This window comes from Micropterus salmoides, unplaced genomic scaffold (genome assembly GCF_014851395.1).
Source record: "Micropterus salmoides isolate LMB-PRFRI ecotype aquatic unplaced genomic scaffold, ASM1485139v1 Ms_hic_scaffold_8, whole genome shotgun sequence".
Classification (NCBI taxonomy): Eukaryota; Metazoa; Chordata; class Actinopteri; order Centrarchiformes; family Centrarchidae; genus Micropterus; species Micropterus salmoides.
The window spans coordinates 16,333,504-16,350,529 of NW_024044570.1; the positions used below are offsets into that span (position 1 = coordinate 16,333,504).

A 17,026-nucleotide genomic window follows, 5' to 3' on the forward strand; every position below is an offset into this window, starting at 1 on the left:
CCTAGAAAAATAAGCTTATGATTATAAAATGACCCCAAAATATGCACAATGACTTCTTGAAATTGTTTCTTTTTGGCAAGTTTTCGTTCTCTCCCTATTTACAAAACAAATAGGGAAGACTATATTATGCCTGCACTCCGCAGGGATGATGTTAAATAAAACTGAAACGTTGATTTACAAAAGAAACATATCTGAAAGCAATTACTGAATAACTTAGAGCCTTACTGAATTCCATTAAATTTTTATATTTTGAATTGTCATCTGCCACCTGGATTTTATGTTTCCCTTTACATGAATACTTTAAAATTTCCACTTTAAAATACAGAAAAGAGAGAAAAGGGGTACAAATAAATTTCACCAGAATGCAGGAGATGAAATGTTTAATGCTCAAAACTTCCCCAATCATATATTTCTACACTGATGATTTCTTCAAAACAGTGTGCAATTATTGTCTTGTCTTGTTTTTGTGAACCCAATATTGTGTTTCATCATGTATTTTGAGCTAAGTGTATGGCACACCCCACCCACCACTTTTCCACACAAAGTTACGCCCTTGCTAAAACGTTTTCTTATATATATTCTCATTTATATAAATGGAGTGGACCGTGGACAAAACAATTGAAACTTCTCAGTATAACACAACACATTTGAATAACACCACTAACAGTCTTCAAAATGACCATGATGTTAAATTAATAACTTTCTAACAAATGTGAGAGAATCTGAACTTTATAAACACCATGGTATTAGGATTCATGTAGACTGCATTAGTTTTAGCTAGGTGTAACAGTTCCATATAAACTGGTTGCTGTGTGTGTAGAATTAATTAAAGTTATATCTGCAACATAACTAACATGTTTTATTGTGTTAATTTGATCAGATTTTTCTGATTTCTTTGGGACATTATTTATATTCCAAATAAAAACTGAACAAGGCCATAGAGCCAGTCACCAATTCACTGTCAAAAACCAACTCCAAATGTCACATAGGGTCTGGTTTCCATCATAAAGGTGGACACTTGTTCATGTCAGTTCTATTTCATAATGGAGTTTTTGATTAGACAATGAGGTGATTTGGCCCTCAGGTCAAAAGGATCGTTATTCAGACAACTTTGAATTGAGATTACAAAAACCCCAACCTGAACACAACTATTATCATCCCTTTCAGGGTTCTTGCTGTCATAATTCTGCATCTCCATGGTCATTACGTTAGCATCTTCCTTCACATTCAGTGTCCATGAACGAATCACCATCATGAGGACATCAAAAATAATTATGTCAACAGGTAACAAACCATTTGACACAATGTGAAGACATGAACATTTTATTTTTATTGTTTTCAATCGTTTGATACATAGCCTACTCATAATATCTATATTTCTTTACAGTAGAAAAATAACGTTTTGATTTCAGGAGTACTACAGTTATTTTCATTTCAAGAGGAGGTATTCAAAATCATCACTGTAAAATAAAGTAGGTCAGGGTACATGGGCCAAGTCTGACATAATCAGTCATGAAAACATTCTTAACAACACACGTTTTCACTTTCCTAATTCCCTTCAACCTCACCCAAAAAGGAACACGATACATACACCCAAAAATACACACAAGGTACATTTTATACATATTACTGAAGTGAGGAAGTTTAAATGTGAAGAATAAGAGTGAAATGAAATACAAAAAAAAAAAATCACACAATAATGTACAACAGCAGAGTTAACAATAGGATGAGGAAACCACGCCTGTGTTTGTAACAGTTTGGGTTGTTTTAAACGGGTACTAAAGTACCATTAAAGCGCATTGACTGTTTGAAGTACAACATGCTGATGCTGAAGCAACACAGCATCTCAGGTTAAGCAGCTCTTTGGGTTTGTGCATTTTACTGACGTCAGAGGCATAAACATACCTAATGTGCCTCTGTAAATTGTATAAGCCATATACCATGCAATGGGGACAACAAAGCATTTTGCCAAAAGCAGTGCACATTCATTGTACTGACGCAGGGCGACACAAGCAGTATCTCAACATCGTTGCTTGGGGATGACACGGCGAGCGTTAATGGACTGTAGGTGGATAACTTCAGCTGGAACCAGGGCCGTCAGACCCCCAGGTGCTTGTTCAGCCGGCTGAGGGCATCACCGACGATGTCAAGCTCATGCCGAAGCTCCTCCACCACACTGTTGATGCTGGGAGTGTCTTTAAGCACATCCACACTCTGGGTGTAAGGGTTGTATCGAACTGTGAAGGGACGCTTGATGGTCTTAGCAAACTCCCTGAAATGAGCATAATATTATGACTGAAGAATATGTTCTTTTTATTTAATCATATATAAAATGTGCAGTGTGTAGATTGTTTTCATCTATTGATTCAAGATCTATAATTAATAATATCTTGTTTAATTACTGCAACCAAGCTCACCTCATCTTGACTTTGGCCTCCTCAAAGCTGTCTGACACAAAGTAGATATCCTGAAATGTTGTGATGATGCATTCTTGTTTGGATGTAACTTTGGGGTCAAAAGGCATTATCCTTGCGTTGCCAGAGAGTGCATGCTGGAAGAGAGAAAAATAGAACACATGTTGCCACCATTGTATGTAAACACCAGCACATGAGTCATTTGATTGATTAAACACAAATCAACCTGTATTTTGCCATTTCAAATGAAACAATGGTTTTATCAAACATCTTTAACATAAATTTTATTGACATTTTCTTTAGGATTATAATGTTCAAAATTTTAAATTATTTTAATGGGTTTGGCTGGTTAGAAGCAAGCTTAATATACAGCTGTTTAGGCACTTTTTGATATATGATGAGCCAATAGGAAGACATATCCACTGTACAGTATATTCCTGTTCAAATGTTTTTACCTTAAGCTCACTGATAGATGACAGTAGTCCTGCTCCATATGCTCGCAGCTGCCCTTCTTGTTTGCATAGGCCAAACTCCACTGTAAAGAAATAGCACTGTAACACAATACAATTAGGAAACTGTTAGTACGACAATTATTCTAGATTTTTACATTTGAGAATATATTTGTTGAATTTGATTTGATCAAATGTTCCTGGGTCAGTATCACTCACTGTGGCCAGTTTCTGAACTGAGTCGTCTGAGGCCCCGAGTGAAGCAAGTCCAATTTCCTGAGAAAACTGGGCGAAGCTGGGCTCTGCCAGCAGCGGGACGTGACCCAGCAGCTCATGGCAGGTGTCCCTTGATAATGAAAGATGACAGAATGTTAGGACCAATAGCTTTGTGTGAACACTGACATCCCTTTTCTAAATATAGTGCTGTATATTACTCACGGCTCTGGGGTGTATAAGGGTTCAGAGCTGTGCCGCACATACTGGGTACAATGGAAAACACGGAAGGCCAAACCAGCAAGGAAGTCACGCGGGGACAAATAGCCTGCTACAGGCCTGATGGTAAATCCAGTCCGTTCTGAGAAGATAAGACGTTTGCAACACAGATAAGTGAGTGACTACATTTAACAAGCTGAAAGAATTTATAAAAAATACATGTCCAAGTTTGTGTTTGAAGCTAAAGATACATGTTTTATGAAGGAATCTAGAACTACCCCTGAGGAAGCGTGAGACATCTTCCAGCTGAGGGATGTTGTCCTCCCGAAATTCACAGTATTTGGACAGCAGAGGCAGGTTCTTCAAGTATTCCCGGCAGGCGTGGGTAGGGTACAGCTTGTTGAGCTCCCTGAACACAACCCCCCAAGTCTTCACTTCTTCCTCTGTGAACTCAATACGAGGAATGGGATCCCCACTGGAACGAGAGAGAATAATTCTTTAAGTATCAAGTAAAAACTTCACAGATTTCCAAAATAACCATGAAACCGTGCAACAAAAACTCACTGTTTGTACGCCATGGCAAGATCAGCAAAGTACTTTCGCCTTTTCCGGTAGACATTGTCCTTGAAACCCTGATGTAGAGGAACATAGAAGGTTATGAGAATAATTCAAATTTTAAGACTTTTTTAAGTCAACCATTAGGCTGGTTTGAACCTACATACCGGATGATCTGCATCCAACTCAGAGCCATACATCAGGACACGGTTAGCACACTTGTCCAAGTCTGAGATCTTCTTTGGGAACCAAGGTACATTAGACATATCTGAGAAGAGAGAAGAAAAATTTGTTATTTATTGTTAGCATGATCTAATATAACACATGGCTAATAATGTAATAATAATAATATTTAAATACATTTATTTATAGAGGGCTTTTAATCAAAGTGCTTTACAAAAATAATACAATAAAAATACAAACAGTACACTAAAATTTTAACTTTAAACTCTAAAAAGTAAATATCACTTATACAAAGACATCAGAGATTTACGAACATTTAGGACTCATACGGCGCAGTGAATAAGTAGGTCTTAAGCTTTGGTTTAAAAACCTCAATCCTGTATTTGCAGGATTTCATTTACCTTCCTCGTGTAGACAGGAGTTATCTGGAGGCTCCATATCCACCACGTTCACATGCTTTCGTAGCAGCTGGATTATTTCATTCAGTTGTTCGTGGTTGCTGTCGCAGTCCACAAAGATTTCAAACTCAGAGTTGCGTCTTTTGGATTTTCTGGACTCTATGTGTACAAGGTTAACATGGTTTTCCTGCAAGAAACATTAAGAAACATTTTTATGTTACCTACATTGGCTTTATCATTGGTATTATAAATAAACATGTACACATATAATGAATATATGATGTAAAAATATTATACTATACTCATGTAGTCACCATATACCAAATTAAATCATTAATAGACAGGAACAGTAACCATAAGTGTAATATCTTTGTCCATACTTGGAAGAGTTTGAGTGCCTTTACCAGTCCTCCCACTTCATTCTTGAGGGAAAGATGATTGTGGCTCTCCCTTTCTCTGAAGTATTCTTCTTTTCAGTGTTTTCTTCAATTTTGGTAAAGGTTGATTTGTTTATCTGAAAACAGCAATAACAAAATAATGCAAGATATATAAACATCATTCAACACCTGACTGGGGCTCTTCTCTGATGATCTTGTGAGGAAAGATTTTATCAACTTTTTTTTTAATGTATGGAAATCCCCCCTGTTGTGTTAGTATTCAACCCTAACAGTAAAGGACTAAATTCAAACAGAGAAATAAACTCACTTTAGAACTGTGGCACCAACATGAATAGTAGTGTGAAAACAGCACCTGCTGGTTCTGTGCTACATAGTTTCAGTAACCCTTCAGCACTAGTGATATATGCTGACATGGTTTACTAACATAGCTCAGGGCAGGTAATTATGTGAACGCACAACTTCTAATCACTTGAGAGCAAAATTACATGTTCTTCTCTGATGAACATGCACTCACAACAAGTAGTGAGAGTCACAGAGACCTGCCAAGCTGCATATGTAGCTAAACATTTCTGTAACCCTGAAAAAGAAACACGGGTTGTTTCTTTACATAAAACAAGTAGTATTAATGCAGATGCATGAGATACATGCAGAGACAGGGTTTAAATTAGTGAGCGCGGGAGGCTAACCAACCCTCCTGTCCATTTCAGCACCTCGGACAGCGCTCTCACGTTGAGGCGTGGCCGTGCGCGCTGCACACGCAAGGGGAAAATTAAATTAATTTAATCCTGTATCAGGTTTTAGAAGCACGAAGCAGGGCTTGGCAACAGCACAGAAACACGAATCTGTTTTGATTGACTGCAAAGTTCATTTTAGTTGTAACATACATCTGACATTATTTGTTTGATTTCGAGATAATATCTACACAGTCTAATGGATAAAGCTGATTTGTGGAAATCAAGAGTACAGGAGCGGGCCACAAGAATCAGTTAAATTCAGTACAGTTTCTGCCTACCATATTTAGCCCCTCGAGCATTGTGTAGACAGCGCGGCAGAATAGTTTTCGGTGGACCCTTGTCGGTAGCATCCCGGAAAGCATTAGTATACGGAGACTGGCTCAGGACGCTCCCCGGGGTCAACTCTTTGCGACTCGGTTTAACGAAGATGAACTTGTCTCTGTCTCAAAGAATCGCCTTACTGCAATCTCATTTAGACAACGGGGAAGCCTATTATTAGCTACCCTGCATGTTAGAATCTCACCAGACATTAGGCAGCCTTTAATCACTGTAGCGTGCAGGTTTTAGGCTGCAAAGTTAAATGACTTTACTTACACCTGTTCCTCACGTCCATGTGATTATTTTAATTTACAGTTGGGCCTGATTACAGCTGCTTTTTTTTGTTTGTACCAATTGTACCAATTTGATTTTTTCAAAAGGTTGTCTCACGGTGAGAGACAGAAGATTGTTATTTCACATGAATTCACTTTTAGAAATACATTTCGTTTGCGGCCAACATTTGTGTTCGTCAGAGAAGGCCTGAAATGCATAAAGAACCCTGTGGTGAGACAAAAAGACAGAAGTTTCAGGTGAAGGTCACAGACACACAATCAGATTGCCTGCTTAAGCTACAGAAGTGTAGTCACAGTTTAGAGAACACTTTGTCTTCGATTTGTTCAATAACGTCATAATTTGGTGGGGTTTTTTTTTTTTTGGGGGGGGGGGGGTATCCGCCTGATTGTTGAGCCTTTTGCAACCTTGAAAAAGGAAAGTGACGCACATCGACGCTGCAGATAAAAGTGCATTCAAAACTTAGAAAGTGGTTTCTCCCTGCCCCCCGTCTGTCTCCTTTCCCATGTCCTTAATGGAGACATCACAAACAGGACAAGTTTATCATTTATTTCTTCCGTCTTTATCTACGGAAATCAGAGAATGATGTACAGATTGAATAAGATTGAGTCTTTTATGACATGAAATTCGGAGGCATCTAACTTTAACCCTCTTAACACTTTGACGTAAATTACATTATAACAAAACGGCTTAAATTAATCTGCGCTGACGCCAAATGAAGGCTTACTTGTTAAGAGGACCCGGACCGACCTCTTCACCACTGTCAAAAAAGTAAGTCTTAAAATATCACATACAAGAAAACCTCTTTACCTTCTTGGTTGTAAAGCCTCGCCGAAGCCTTATTACAGGACTAAAACACTTTAAAAAATCATCAGCGCTGCTGGAAAATATATGCTTCAAATTATTAAACGCTACTTACCTCATTGTTCAGCAGTTTTTCGTCGAAGCCAATGTTCATGGAGTCAAAAGATCTTCCTCTACGTGGTCCTTCGTTTTTGTTTGAGTACATGTTAAAATTGCCTTTTTATGAAGGCTGGTTCTTACAGGGGGATTATCTAAATAACCTCCGCTATGTAAAGTGGGCTGTCTAAACCAGAAGCAGCCCGCTTTGCTATTTAACCACAGAGAGAAAGAGGAGGGGGCAATAATCTCACCCACAGCAGCAAATGGAAAAAGAGCAGCACCGCCCACGCCGTTAGGGAATCTTTTATTTTCACGTAGGCCTAAATGCCTGAAACAGCTTTAGTGAGATCAATCACAAATTCTGATTTTACCAGATAATAAAAATACCAATTAAACCATTTTTATTGGATGTTTTATTGTGTTTGAGGGGGGAAAGTGCAGCAGTGGTTAAAAAGATATAAAACAGGACTTACTGTTATATTTTTGTTATGGTATTATCATCTGCAAGCAATTAACAATTAGATTAAAACCAAATATGGAAGATGAGCCTTCATATTGAGACTGAACACATCTAGTTTGGATGCAGGCCTGATAATTCACGGTGGACTCCTCATGTTAACACAAACAGTCAGTTCTTCTTGTTTGTTAACACCCTAGACTAAGAAGAGGTTAAGAGGATTCAAGAGTAGCCCACCTGCCTTCATTGTACTGTGATCCAAACACGCCCCTCTTTCAAAATCCATTCCCCTGCACTGTAAGCACCTCTGTGTTCTCCTGCACATAACATTAATAATCTGGATGTTTCCATGTCTTTAACACCATGAGCCTTTTAATAAGATCAAGACAATCATTTGAGGAGGCTTCAGAGGCCCTGCAAGCAGAATCAAGATGAGGGAGCACTGGTCTTAAGAGACCTCATTACTTTATACAGATAAAACCGCTGTTCTCTTAAGCTTTAGTCACCTGACAAATAGGACAGGCGAGATGTCTTTGTGTGTCAGCCAGCACTTTCAGCATCACACAACACAAATGCAGTGATACATGTGGCTGATGCACATGCTGTTTGTCTCATGTGGTCCTGGCCTGTGTCACTCGTGACATGGACAGATGCTTTACACACAATGGAGGCAGTGAAGGGAACTTCCTCTTTACAGGATCTGCTCTCAGATCAGATAAGAGCAACTTAAAGGTACAATTCACCACTTTGACAACATTAACAGAGGAATCTATCTTCTCCTGTACAAAGAGCCTCTCCAACTCCAAGTAAAAGTACCAGTATGCATTGCTCATAAAGGCTGCAACAACAGAACCCCCATTAAGATTCATGTAAATTAATAATTTGAACTAAAGCAAAAATTCCAAACATTGTCTGGTTTTAGCTTCTCAAATGCGACAACTTCTATTTGCTATATATTGTAAATTAAATATTATATTTTGGACTGATGGTCAGACAAATCAAGCAGTTTGAAGACACCACCACTCAGAGATTTTGGGATGTACATTTTCTACTTTTTATAGACAATCTGTAAATTACAAAAAGAACAGTAGAAAATCGATATATTGATCGACACTGAAAATAATTCATAATAGCAGCCCTAATAATAATAATAATGATAAAAACACTCCTGCAATGGACTGGTGACCTGTCCAGGGTGTACCCCGCCTTTCACCCAATGTAAGCTGGGGTGTCTCCAGCCCCCCGCAACCCTGTACGCAGGATAAGCTGTTGACGATGGATGGATGGATGGATAAACAAACACTTTATTTATTTAGCACATAATATAACAGCTCTAACAAAATGCTAAAAAACATTTAATTCAACTCACAAGAGGGTCCATAGCAATAAACAAGAAAAAAAATAAGACATACATGATAAAACCACAACAATTCATCGTTCAGTCTACAAAAAACTGGCCAGTGTTCTGAGCCTGGATGAGTACCAAGAGCACCTTCCTAGGGCTGGTTAACACCTCTATAATGATGTTCTCTGAGTCATCCAAGCAACACATAAAAGTGTACATCAGATGTCTTAGAAGTACCTCATGTGTGGAACATCAGAGAGCAGAAACATCAAAGTCATTGCATCATTGTAAGCCACTATTCATAGTGGCAGAGCTCACATTCTACTTTTCCTGTAGCTACACCAAAGATGAGCTGTATAAATAGTTGTGCAGAAATTGTTATGAATATTTTACATTGTCAGAAAACATAGTAAACTTGCAAAGCAACATACTGAGATCATCATCACTGAGAAAATGGTCAAGGTATTTTATTTCCTCGTATGTCATGAGAGGAATAAAGTGAAAAACAAATCACAACTCACAATCATGATATTATCCTTTTTGGCATTAAAAATAATGTCATAATCTTTGCAGTACTGTGAGCACACCTTCAATAATTGCTGCAGCCCAGCACTATATGGACAAGAACACATTCACAGTATTATTAGTATTTGTATATAAAAAAAGCTTAATTTATACTTTTATATTAAATTATACTGTCTTTGAAGAAAGTTTTACACTGCCCACCATCACACACCTGTGCTTTCTCTGTGGCAACACCTACAGTAATAGTGAAATTCAGTGTAGTCTTAATTGTTTTGAATGGCACTGGAGGGCATCTGGAGCACAAACTACTACCAGATGGCTTCTAGCAGCTCCGGTGCTACCTGCTAGCTTGACAAAATCAGCCGTAGTCTAAACGTCTGATCCTCTGTGTCCCAGTTTTCTCTGCAGTGGATAAAACAGATCTGCTTTGATTCCGACAACGTGCTATAAAATTTAAAGTAGCTATTTCATGTTGTCCTCTGCCTGTAGAGCGTAACCCAAATGTAGTTCACACCTCTGACAGGAAAAGAAATAAGACTTCTTTCAGAGAAACTCTCCACGTAGTCCTGCGGCTGTCCATTCAAATCAGACCAGAATACGTCCGTGAACGTCACAAATAGCTGCTGCCTAAAGCAATACAATGAACCGTGTTCACCCTATGACTAATACATAGAATTTCTTTTTCCTAGAAAAGGTATTGTAGCTTGCTGTCTGGAGAGAAAAGACAGGGGAAAGTACAAAGCTTACTGAATGGTGTGGCCATGGTATTCTTCATGATTAAGTAATGAACTGTTCCTTTCACAAACATTGAGGTAGGTTTCTACACAGCAGGGTCAAGCACATCCAAATCTACTTAGAAATACATTTTTAACAGACAACACCTTTAAGCTGCAGATGCTCTGGCCATGTCTTTGATCTCCTCGTGTGTCTTGACAGCCCCTGGATCAATCTCCTTTGTTTAATGTCAGAGTCATTTGATGTCAGATTTCAAGCTGAATCCAGTTTGCAAATTATGCATTTTTTCTGCTAACTGATGTTTTCTGCAGTAAACATGAGCACACTAAGTCAATATAATCATTTTATTATATTAAAGTATATTTAAACAGTGTGTAATAACGCTTATTAATAATGCACCATCTCTGCTGTGCTGTGCCATTCAGAGGGTCATTGACACAGGCGCTTTGAGATGCTTTAAGCCAACAAGTACTTCAACAAGGGTCAGAGAGGTCAGCATGAATAAGATGGCTCGTTGTTGTTCTCTCTCCTGGTGACCCACTTAACTTATGTGGATAGTGGTCTCCGGATAATTAGCTTCAAGGATAAACTAACATGACCCAACAATTCAGTATTTCCCACCACCAGTAGTCCACCCAAACTATGACAGAAATATTCTTCCATGACCACAATTGTACTCAATATTGATTGCTTGCGGTCCTGATGAAGCTCTTTATGCACTCCTGCAGTCAGATAATAAGAGCACTCAATACATTCACACATCTCATTTTGTGGCATTCATGACTACTTTTGAAGAAACCCGCCTCGGAAAGGCTACTGAAGGACTGGCTGGTTATTGAGGCAACCAAACTTTAATGCTTTTTACTGCTCAAATTACATTTTTGAAGGAATAAATGATATTCATTCATAATTCAGAAAGTTTATAATTCTAAAAACTATTGTTCAAGCTCTTACTCCTGAACACTCCCTGGAGGTTTGTGAAAGGGGGAGATCCTGCAGTACAGACATGTCTGAGCGTGTGAAAGCTGTACCAGGGCCAGTCTGTCCCAGTTCTGTTCACTTCAATCAGAGGGGATTTACTCAGTGTCTGAGCATCAAGCTGCAAGAGATCTCTCTGGCTAATCTCACCCATGGTACTAAGAAACTGCCCAGCAGGAGTATTACAATGTAGTAGAACTGCAATACATCTCACTGGACATTTGGAAGATGGGTAATACTAAAATACTACAATAATAATTTATGTTCTTATTGTATCCTCCACACAGAGGTCACAGTGTGTTTGACAGGGATTCAAAGATACTGCAGGGTAGATGCCACATGCGTGCAGGTTTCAAACATGTGTTGTTTGGTTGAAGTCACACCACCATTAGTTTAGAAATCTAGGGTTGAATTACATTCACATTCGCAACTGTAATCGTATACTTTTTCAAATATTTTCCACTCAGTAATTTCACTTTTATCACCACGGTAACTCACTAAGGTAACAGTTACACATCCTAACACATGTGTAACAGCAGCAGAGGAGAGAGGTTGCGTACAATGCAACTTATTAACAGCATTAACAGGAAATAAACGCTTAAATAAATCCAAATTAAAAAGTTACAAAGCTTTTTACAGGGAATACTTTGTTTGGTTTGATTAACAGTGAAAGTGAGTTTGTAAATATGGATAACGCACAAAGACTGAGTTGGCCGTTCACATGCGAAACATTTAAATTAGCCAAAACTAAAATAAGATAACATGAAACTATAAATATATAAACACTGATTTGAGTGTATTACTTTAATACAGTCTCATCTGTTGCAGAGTACAGATTTTGTAGAGTTGGAAATTAAAACAGAAAACACGGCAAAATTTTCAGCATCAAACCCATGCAAGCATTAAGATTAACATACTGTAACATTAATGTAAAAATTTATCTATAATAGTAATTTAGACTGCATCTGTCCAGCTAAATTGGTTTGTAATTGGTCTTGCAATAGAAGCTAAAAAAAACGAGAGTATAGTGGTATCTGTTTTGGATTCAGTCTGTTTTTTAACAGATTTTATTTCTAAGAAGAAAGAAAAAAAACCCTGCAAAGTCTCAGTGGTTGTACTTGAGTGGCATGTTCAGTCTCCCTTTCCCCTCCTGATTATAACAGCGCTGTTATTTGAATTTCCAGAGAATTCAAGGTCTTCTAATGACACTTCATCAATAGAATTCCAGTCTTTCGCCTGATCCTGAGCCTTGTTTGAACAACTAACTAATCAGAACAGTGAATGGTCTGCTTACGTACACTTCCTGTGACAGGACTATGTCTCTTTAATTAGCTCCAATTCTCTCATTGCAGAACAAACAGCAGCATATGCCACTTGGTGACAGGCGTCAGCGCACACAAGGACAGCACAGGACAGAGCTGCACCCATAAACACCTGCCACATTCAAAATAGAAACATTATACCTAATGCAAAAAAAAAGAAGAGAGATTAGAAAGGGTCACTGAAAGTATCAATTAATCTGCAAAGCTTTTTGAATGTGTTTTGATTATAAATGATTATGTTATTAATCATTTAAAAGTGTGTATATTACACTTGCCGTTGAAACACATCTCTCAGAACCAAGCAATTAAAAAATACAAAAAAACAAAGGCAGTTATTTTGAACAGCAGTTCTTTAAAAAAAAAAAAAAAACTTTTAGTTATTTATTCACTATAATAGTTTTATCAAGTGCCATACCTGTCACAACAGAGTTTTGCTTACAATCTATAAGCTATTTAATGCCTTTGCATAAAAGATAATAAATAATACATTTTTTAGGTTGATGTCTGGCTGACATGAAACATGCATAGACAAGACATGCACATACACACAATATTATCACATCCATTAATCTTATATTTACTCAAACTAATACTATATTCAGTTAAGCAGCCTTCATCACACACACACACACACACACACACACACACACAAACACACACACACATCTCACTGTTTAGACAAAAATAAAGTTGAGTATTCAGTTTTTAATCAACATTTTTATTGATTTTAGGATGTTCAGTCTCTCTTTTGGAAATGACACTAAACATGCCTTATAGATGGTCCTTTGTGATAAACAAGAGACTGTGTTGGTGACAATGTGAATAAAACCATTGCAAAGGTTGCACACTGTATAGCATCCTTGCTGTGTAGTTTACCATTACGATAACAGATAAGCTGGTTGAAGAAGCAGAACAGGCAGTAAAGGCAAACATCAACGTCACTGCATCACTTTTTGTGAGCAGGAAACGTCAGTGTCTTTGATATTCAGGTATTACGAAGGGGAAAGTTTCATTGTGATTCTGTTGACAAGAGATAGAAAGCCAGGGAACTCAGGAAATGAGCTGAAGGGGCCTTTGATTGCACCCAAAAGCATCATGTGTCTTTATTAACACGCCTTGACCAGGTGGTTGTGAATAGGCCGGGCCTTGGAATCAAAGGAGAGGGAACGTGACACTGCACACGCATTCTTCATCCCTTCATTATCCCTCCTGCTCGCCCAGCATGTAGTGTCAGAGCCATTTTACACACTCAAGAGGGCTTCATTTAGATAATCCAGCCTTGACAACATTATACATTATGCAACATTATATTGTTATTTTTATCATCCTGGACAGGTCAATCCACATCTTGGGGCATGACGTAACAGTACCAAAACATGTGTCGTCCTCTAGAAAACAAATCTGTCTATGTTGAATGACAGACTGTCTTCCGTCGTAAGAGAGTTCAACTCAATCTGCTAACCCTTTCACTGGAGTAACCACAGAACATACATTTTGATCCCACTTTATCACAGGTTAAAGCCTGTAACAGCCTGGATGAACCTTAATAACATCACATATGTATTAACTTCATGGGTATACCATATAAACAGTACTGTTATATTCTTATTAGCTTACATAAGTCACATGTGAATTTTCACACAAATGTGAGACAAAAATAGAACACAGTTCACTGTAAAGCAAAATGTCAGGTCATTTAAAAGAACAGCGGTTTGTGTGGGCAGAGGTAAACATAAAAAAGGAAGTAACTGTCATCCAGCATCAGCATCAGGCAGGCCTGACATGCCTCAGCATCACTGATGTGTATAAAGCACCAGCCACATGAAGAACGGCCTGCTGTGTTTTGCGAATGGAGTCAGATCATATCAAGCTGTTGTGAAGATTAGCAGACTGACAATGAAGTTTGGCAGGGCAGCAGGAAACATCTGGGCTTCACCATGATCTGTGTGACATGAAACGCCTGGGAGTGAGGCCTGAAGACAGAACACCCAGCAAAAAGTGCAAGTCACTGTCCATGAGCGATTTTGAAAGGCCAGGCATGATAGCATCTAACATCATTCTAGCCATTTACAACACAAACAGAGCATGACTCGCAGATCAAGGAACAGGCCACCTACTGTATGTGCATCACAAGTCTAGTCAAGGTTCAGATTGTGTCAAGAGATAGTTGCATTAAAAGAGGTTTTTTTCCCCCATAGCGTGATATCTGTCTCGCATACGCTCTGGCCATCTTGGGATTTCCATTAGAAAGAGTGTTCTACATATCAATCCAAGCTTTAATTAAAAAGCTGCTATATTCACAGAGGCTTCGTAAGCTTGCTGGAAATGCGCAGGTTGTCCTGCTCTTCTCCGTGAGTGGGCGAAATGGTGCATTTGGAAACCAAATTAGTTCATTGTTGCCAGGCTCAAGCCTTTCATCTAATTTTATTGTCGTTACTGAGTGACTGTCACCCTCTGGTAAACACTTGATGTTGTCATCAGCATTAGTACCATTACTCATATGCTTGTGGAAAGGTGACTCAATACACACACGTTTCATCTTAGATAAAAAATGTATAATTTCTTCATATAAACAAGATTTACCACCAACCAGTCAAGTTACATTTTACATCCATCTCTGTTCAGACTCATACTGTACACTCACCTAAAGGATTATTAGGAACACCATACTAATACTGTGTTTGACCCCCTTTCGCCTTCAGAACTGCCTTCATTCTACGTGGCATTGATTCAACAAGGTGCTGAAAGCATTCTTTAGAAATGTTGGCCCATATTCATAGGATAGCATCTTGCAGTTGATGGAGATTTGTGGGATGCACATCCAGGGCACGAAGCTCCCGTTCCACCACATCCCAAAGATACTCTATTGGGTTTGAGATCTGGTGACTGTGGGGGCCATTTTAGTACAGTGAACTCATTGTCATGTTCAAGAAACCAATTTGAAATGATTCGAGCTTTGTGACATGGTGCATTATCCTGCTGGAAGTAGCCATCAGAGGATGGGTACATGGTGGCCATAAAGGGATGGACATGGTCAGAAACAATGCTCAGATAGGCTGTGGCATTTAAACGATGCCCAATTGGCACTAAGGGGCCTAAAGTGTGCCAAGAAAACATCCCCCACACCATTACACCACCACCACCAGTCTGCACAGTGGTAACAAGGCATGATGGATCCATGTTCTCATTCTGTTTACGCCAAATTCTGACTCTACCATCTGAATGTCTCAACAGAAATCGAGACTCATCAGACCAGGCAACATTTTTCCAGTTCAAGATTAGTCCAGAGCTCTTGCAAATTGTAGCCTCTTTTTCCTATTTGTAGTGGAGATGAGTGGTACCCGGTGGGTCTTCTGCTGTTGTAGCCCATCCGCCTCAAGGTTGTGCGTGTTGTGGCTTCACAAATGCTTTGCTGCATACCTCGGTTGTAACGAGTGGTTATTTCAGTCAAAGTTGCTCTTCTATCAGCTTGAATCAGTCGGCCCATTCTCCTCTGACCTCTAGCATCAACAAGGCATTTTCGCCCACATGACTGCCGCATACTGGTTTTTCCCTTTTCACACCATTCTTTGTAAACCCTAGAAACAGTTGTGCGTGAAAATCCCAGTAACTGAGCAGATTGTGAAATACTCAGACCGGCCCGTCTGGCACCAACAACCATGCCACGCTAAAAATTGCTTAAATTACCTTTCTTTCCCATTCTGACATTCAGTTTGGAGTTCAGGAGATTGTCTTGACCAGGACCACACCCCTAAATGCATTGAAGCAACTGCCATGTGATTGGTTGATTAGATAATTGCATTAATGAGAAATTAAACAGGTGTTCCTAATAATCCTTTAGGTGAGTGTATATGTAGTGAATACCTGAAAGAATTTTTTTTTTTAATTGTATAAAGTGTATTTTTTGGCTAAATGGAAGTTGTCACTATATTGATGCTACATACGATTCCAGTCAATATCCATTGTTGAACTGATTAACAGATACACATGTACTTGATTACTATGTAAAGACTCTCCCAATCTCTACACTCACAGACTCAGAGTCTCGTTCCAGGTTAAGTCCATGAATGCATAAGGCTGACCCACTGTCAAATTGTCAAACCCCTTTATGCACATTTTCCGCTACGTCCTGTTCTCTGCAGACTTTGCCTGGGGGAATAACCCACAGTTCATAGTGTTGTGACGTTAAACATGGGGTTACCAGGGGAAGCCCGGAGGCGTTAAACAAAGGTAAACAAACGTGGAAGGAGGGACTAGTGACAAGCGGAATTTACATGTAAGTGTATGATTCTGTTTTGATAAAAATAAGTAAATTGATTATTTAAAAATGACCTCTCATTGACTCCGTAAGGAAAGAGCCTTGGAAAGTGCCATGTGCCTTGGCCATGAAGAAAGTTAAAAATAAAGTAAACTGAAAATTCCCTAACTCACAATTGTACACAAGTTCTTGGAATCATCAAGGTATATATAACATGATGTTGATGTCTTGAGTTATGGTGTTGAATAATGGCCAAAGAACTGTTTTTTTCAGGACATGTCACAATGAAGTTGACCTATAAACTTTTGGGTAAAAAATGTCATCACTTCAT

At 38.7% G+C, this 17,026-nt stretch overlaps 1 protein-coding gene across 1 annotated transcript; it reads right to left on the minus strand.

The window, feature by feature from the left end:
* Window positions 1-1,307: 1,307 nt before the first annotated feature.
* Window positions 1,308-7,257, minus strand: LOC119893900 (tryptophan 5-hydroxylase 1-like). The gene is given in 12 exon segments (XM_038706304.1): window positions 1,308-2,272; window positions 2,418-2,551; window positions 2,870-2,965; window positions 3,083-3,209; window positions 3,302-3,437; window positions 3,574-3,770; window positions 3,860-3,927; window positions 4,018-4,118; window positions 4,435-4,618; window positions 4,812-4,861; window positions 4,864-4,945; window positions 7,092-7,257. Coding segments are annotated over 12 exon segments (1,440 nt in total). The 5' UTR covers window positions 7,182-7,257; the 3' UTR covers window positions 1,308-2,097.
* Between the last annotated feature and the right edge of the window lie 9,769 nt (window positions 7,258-17,026).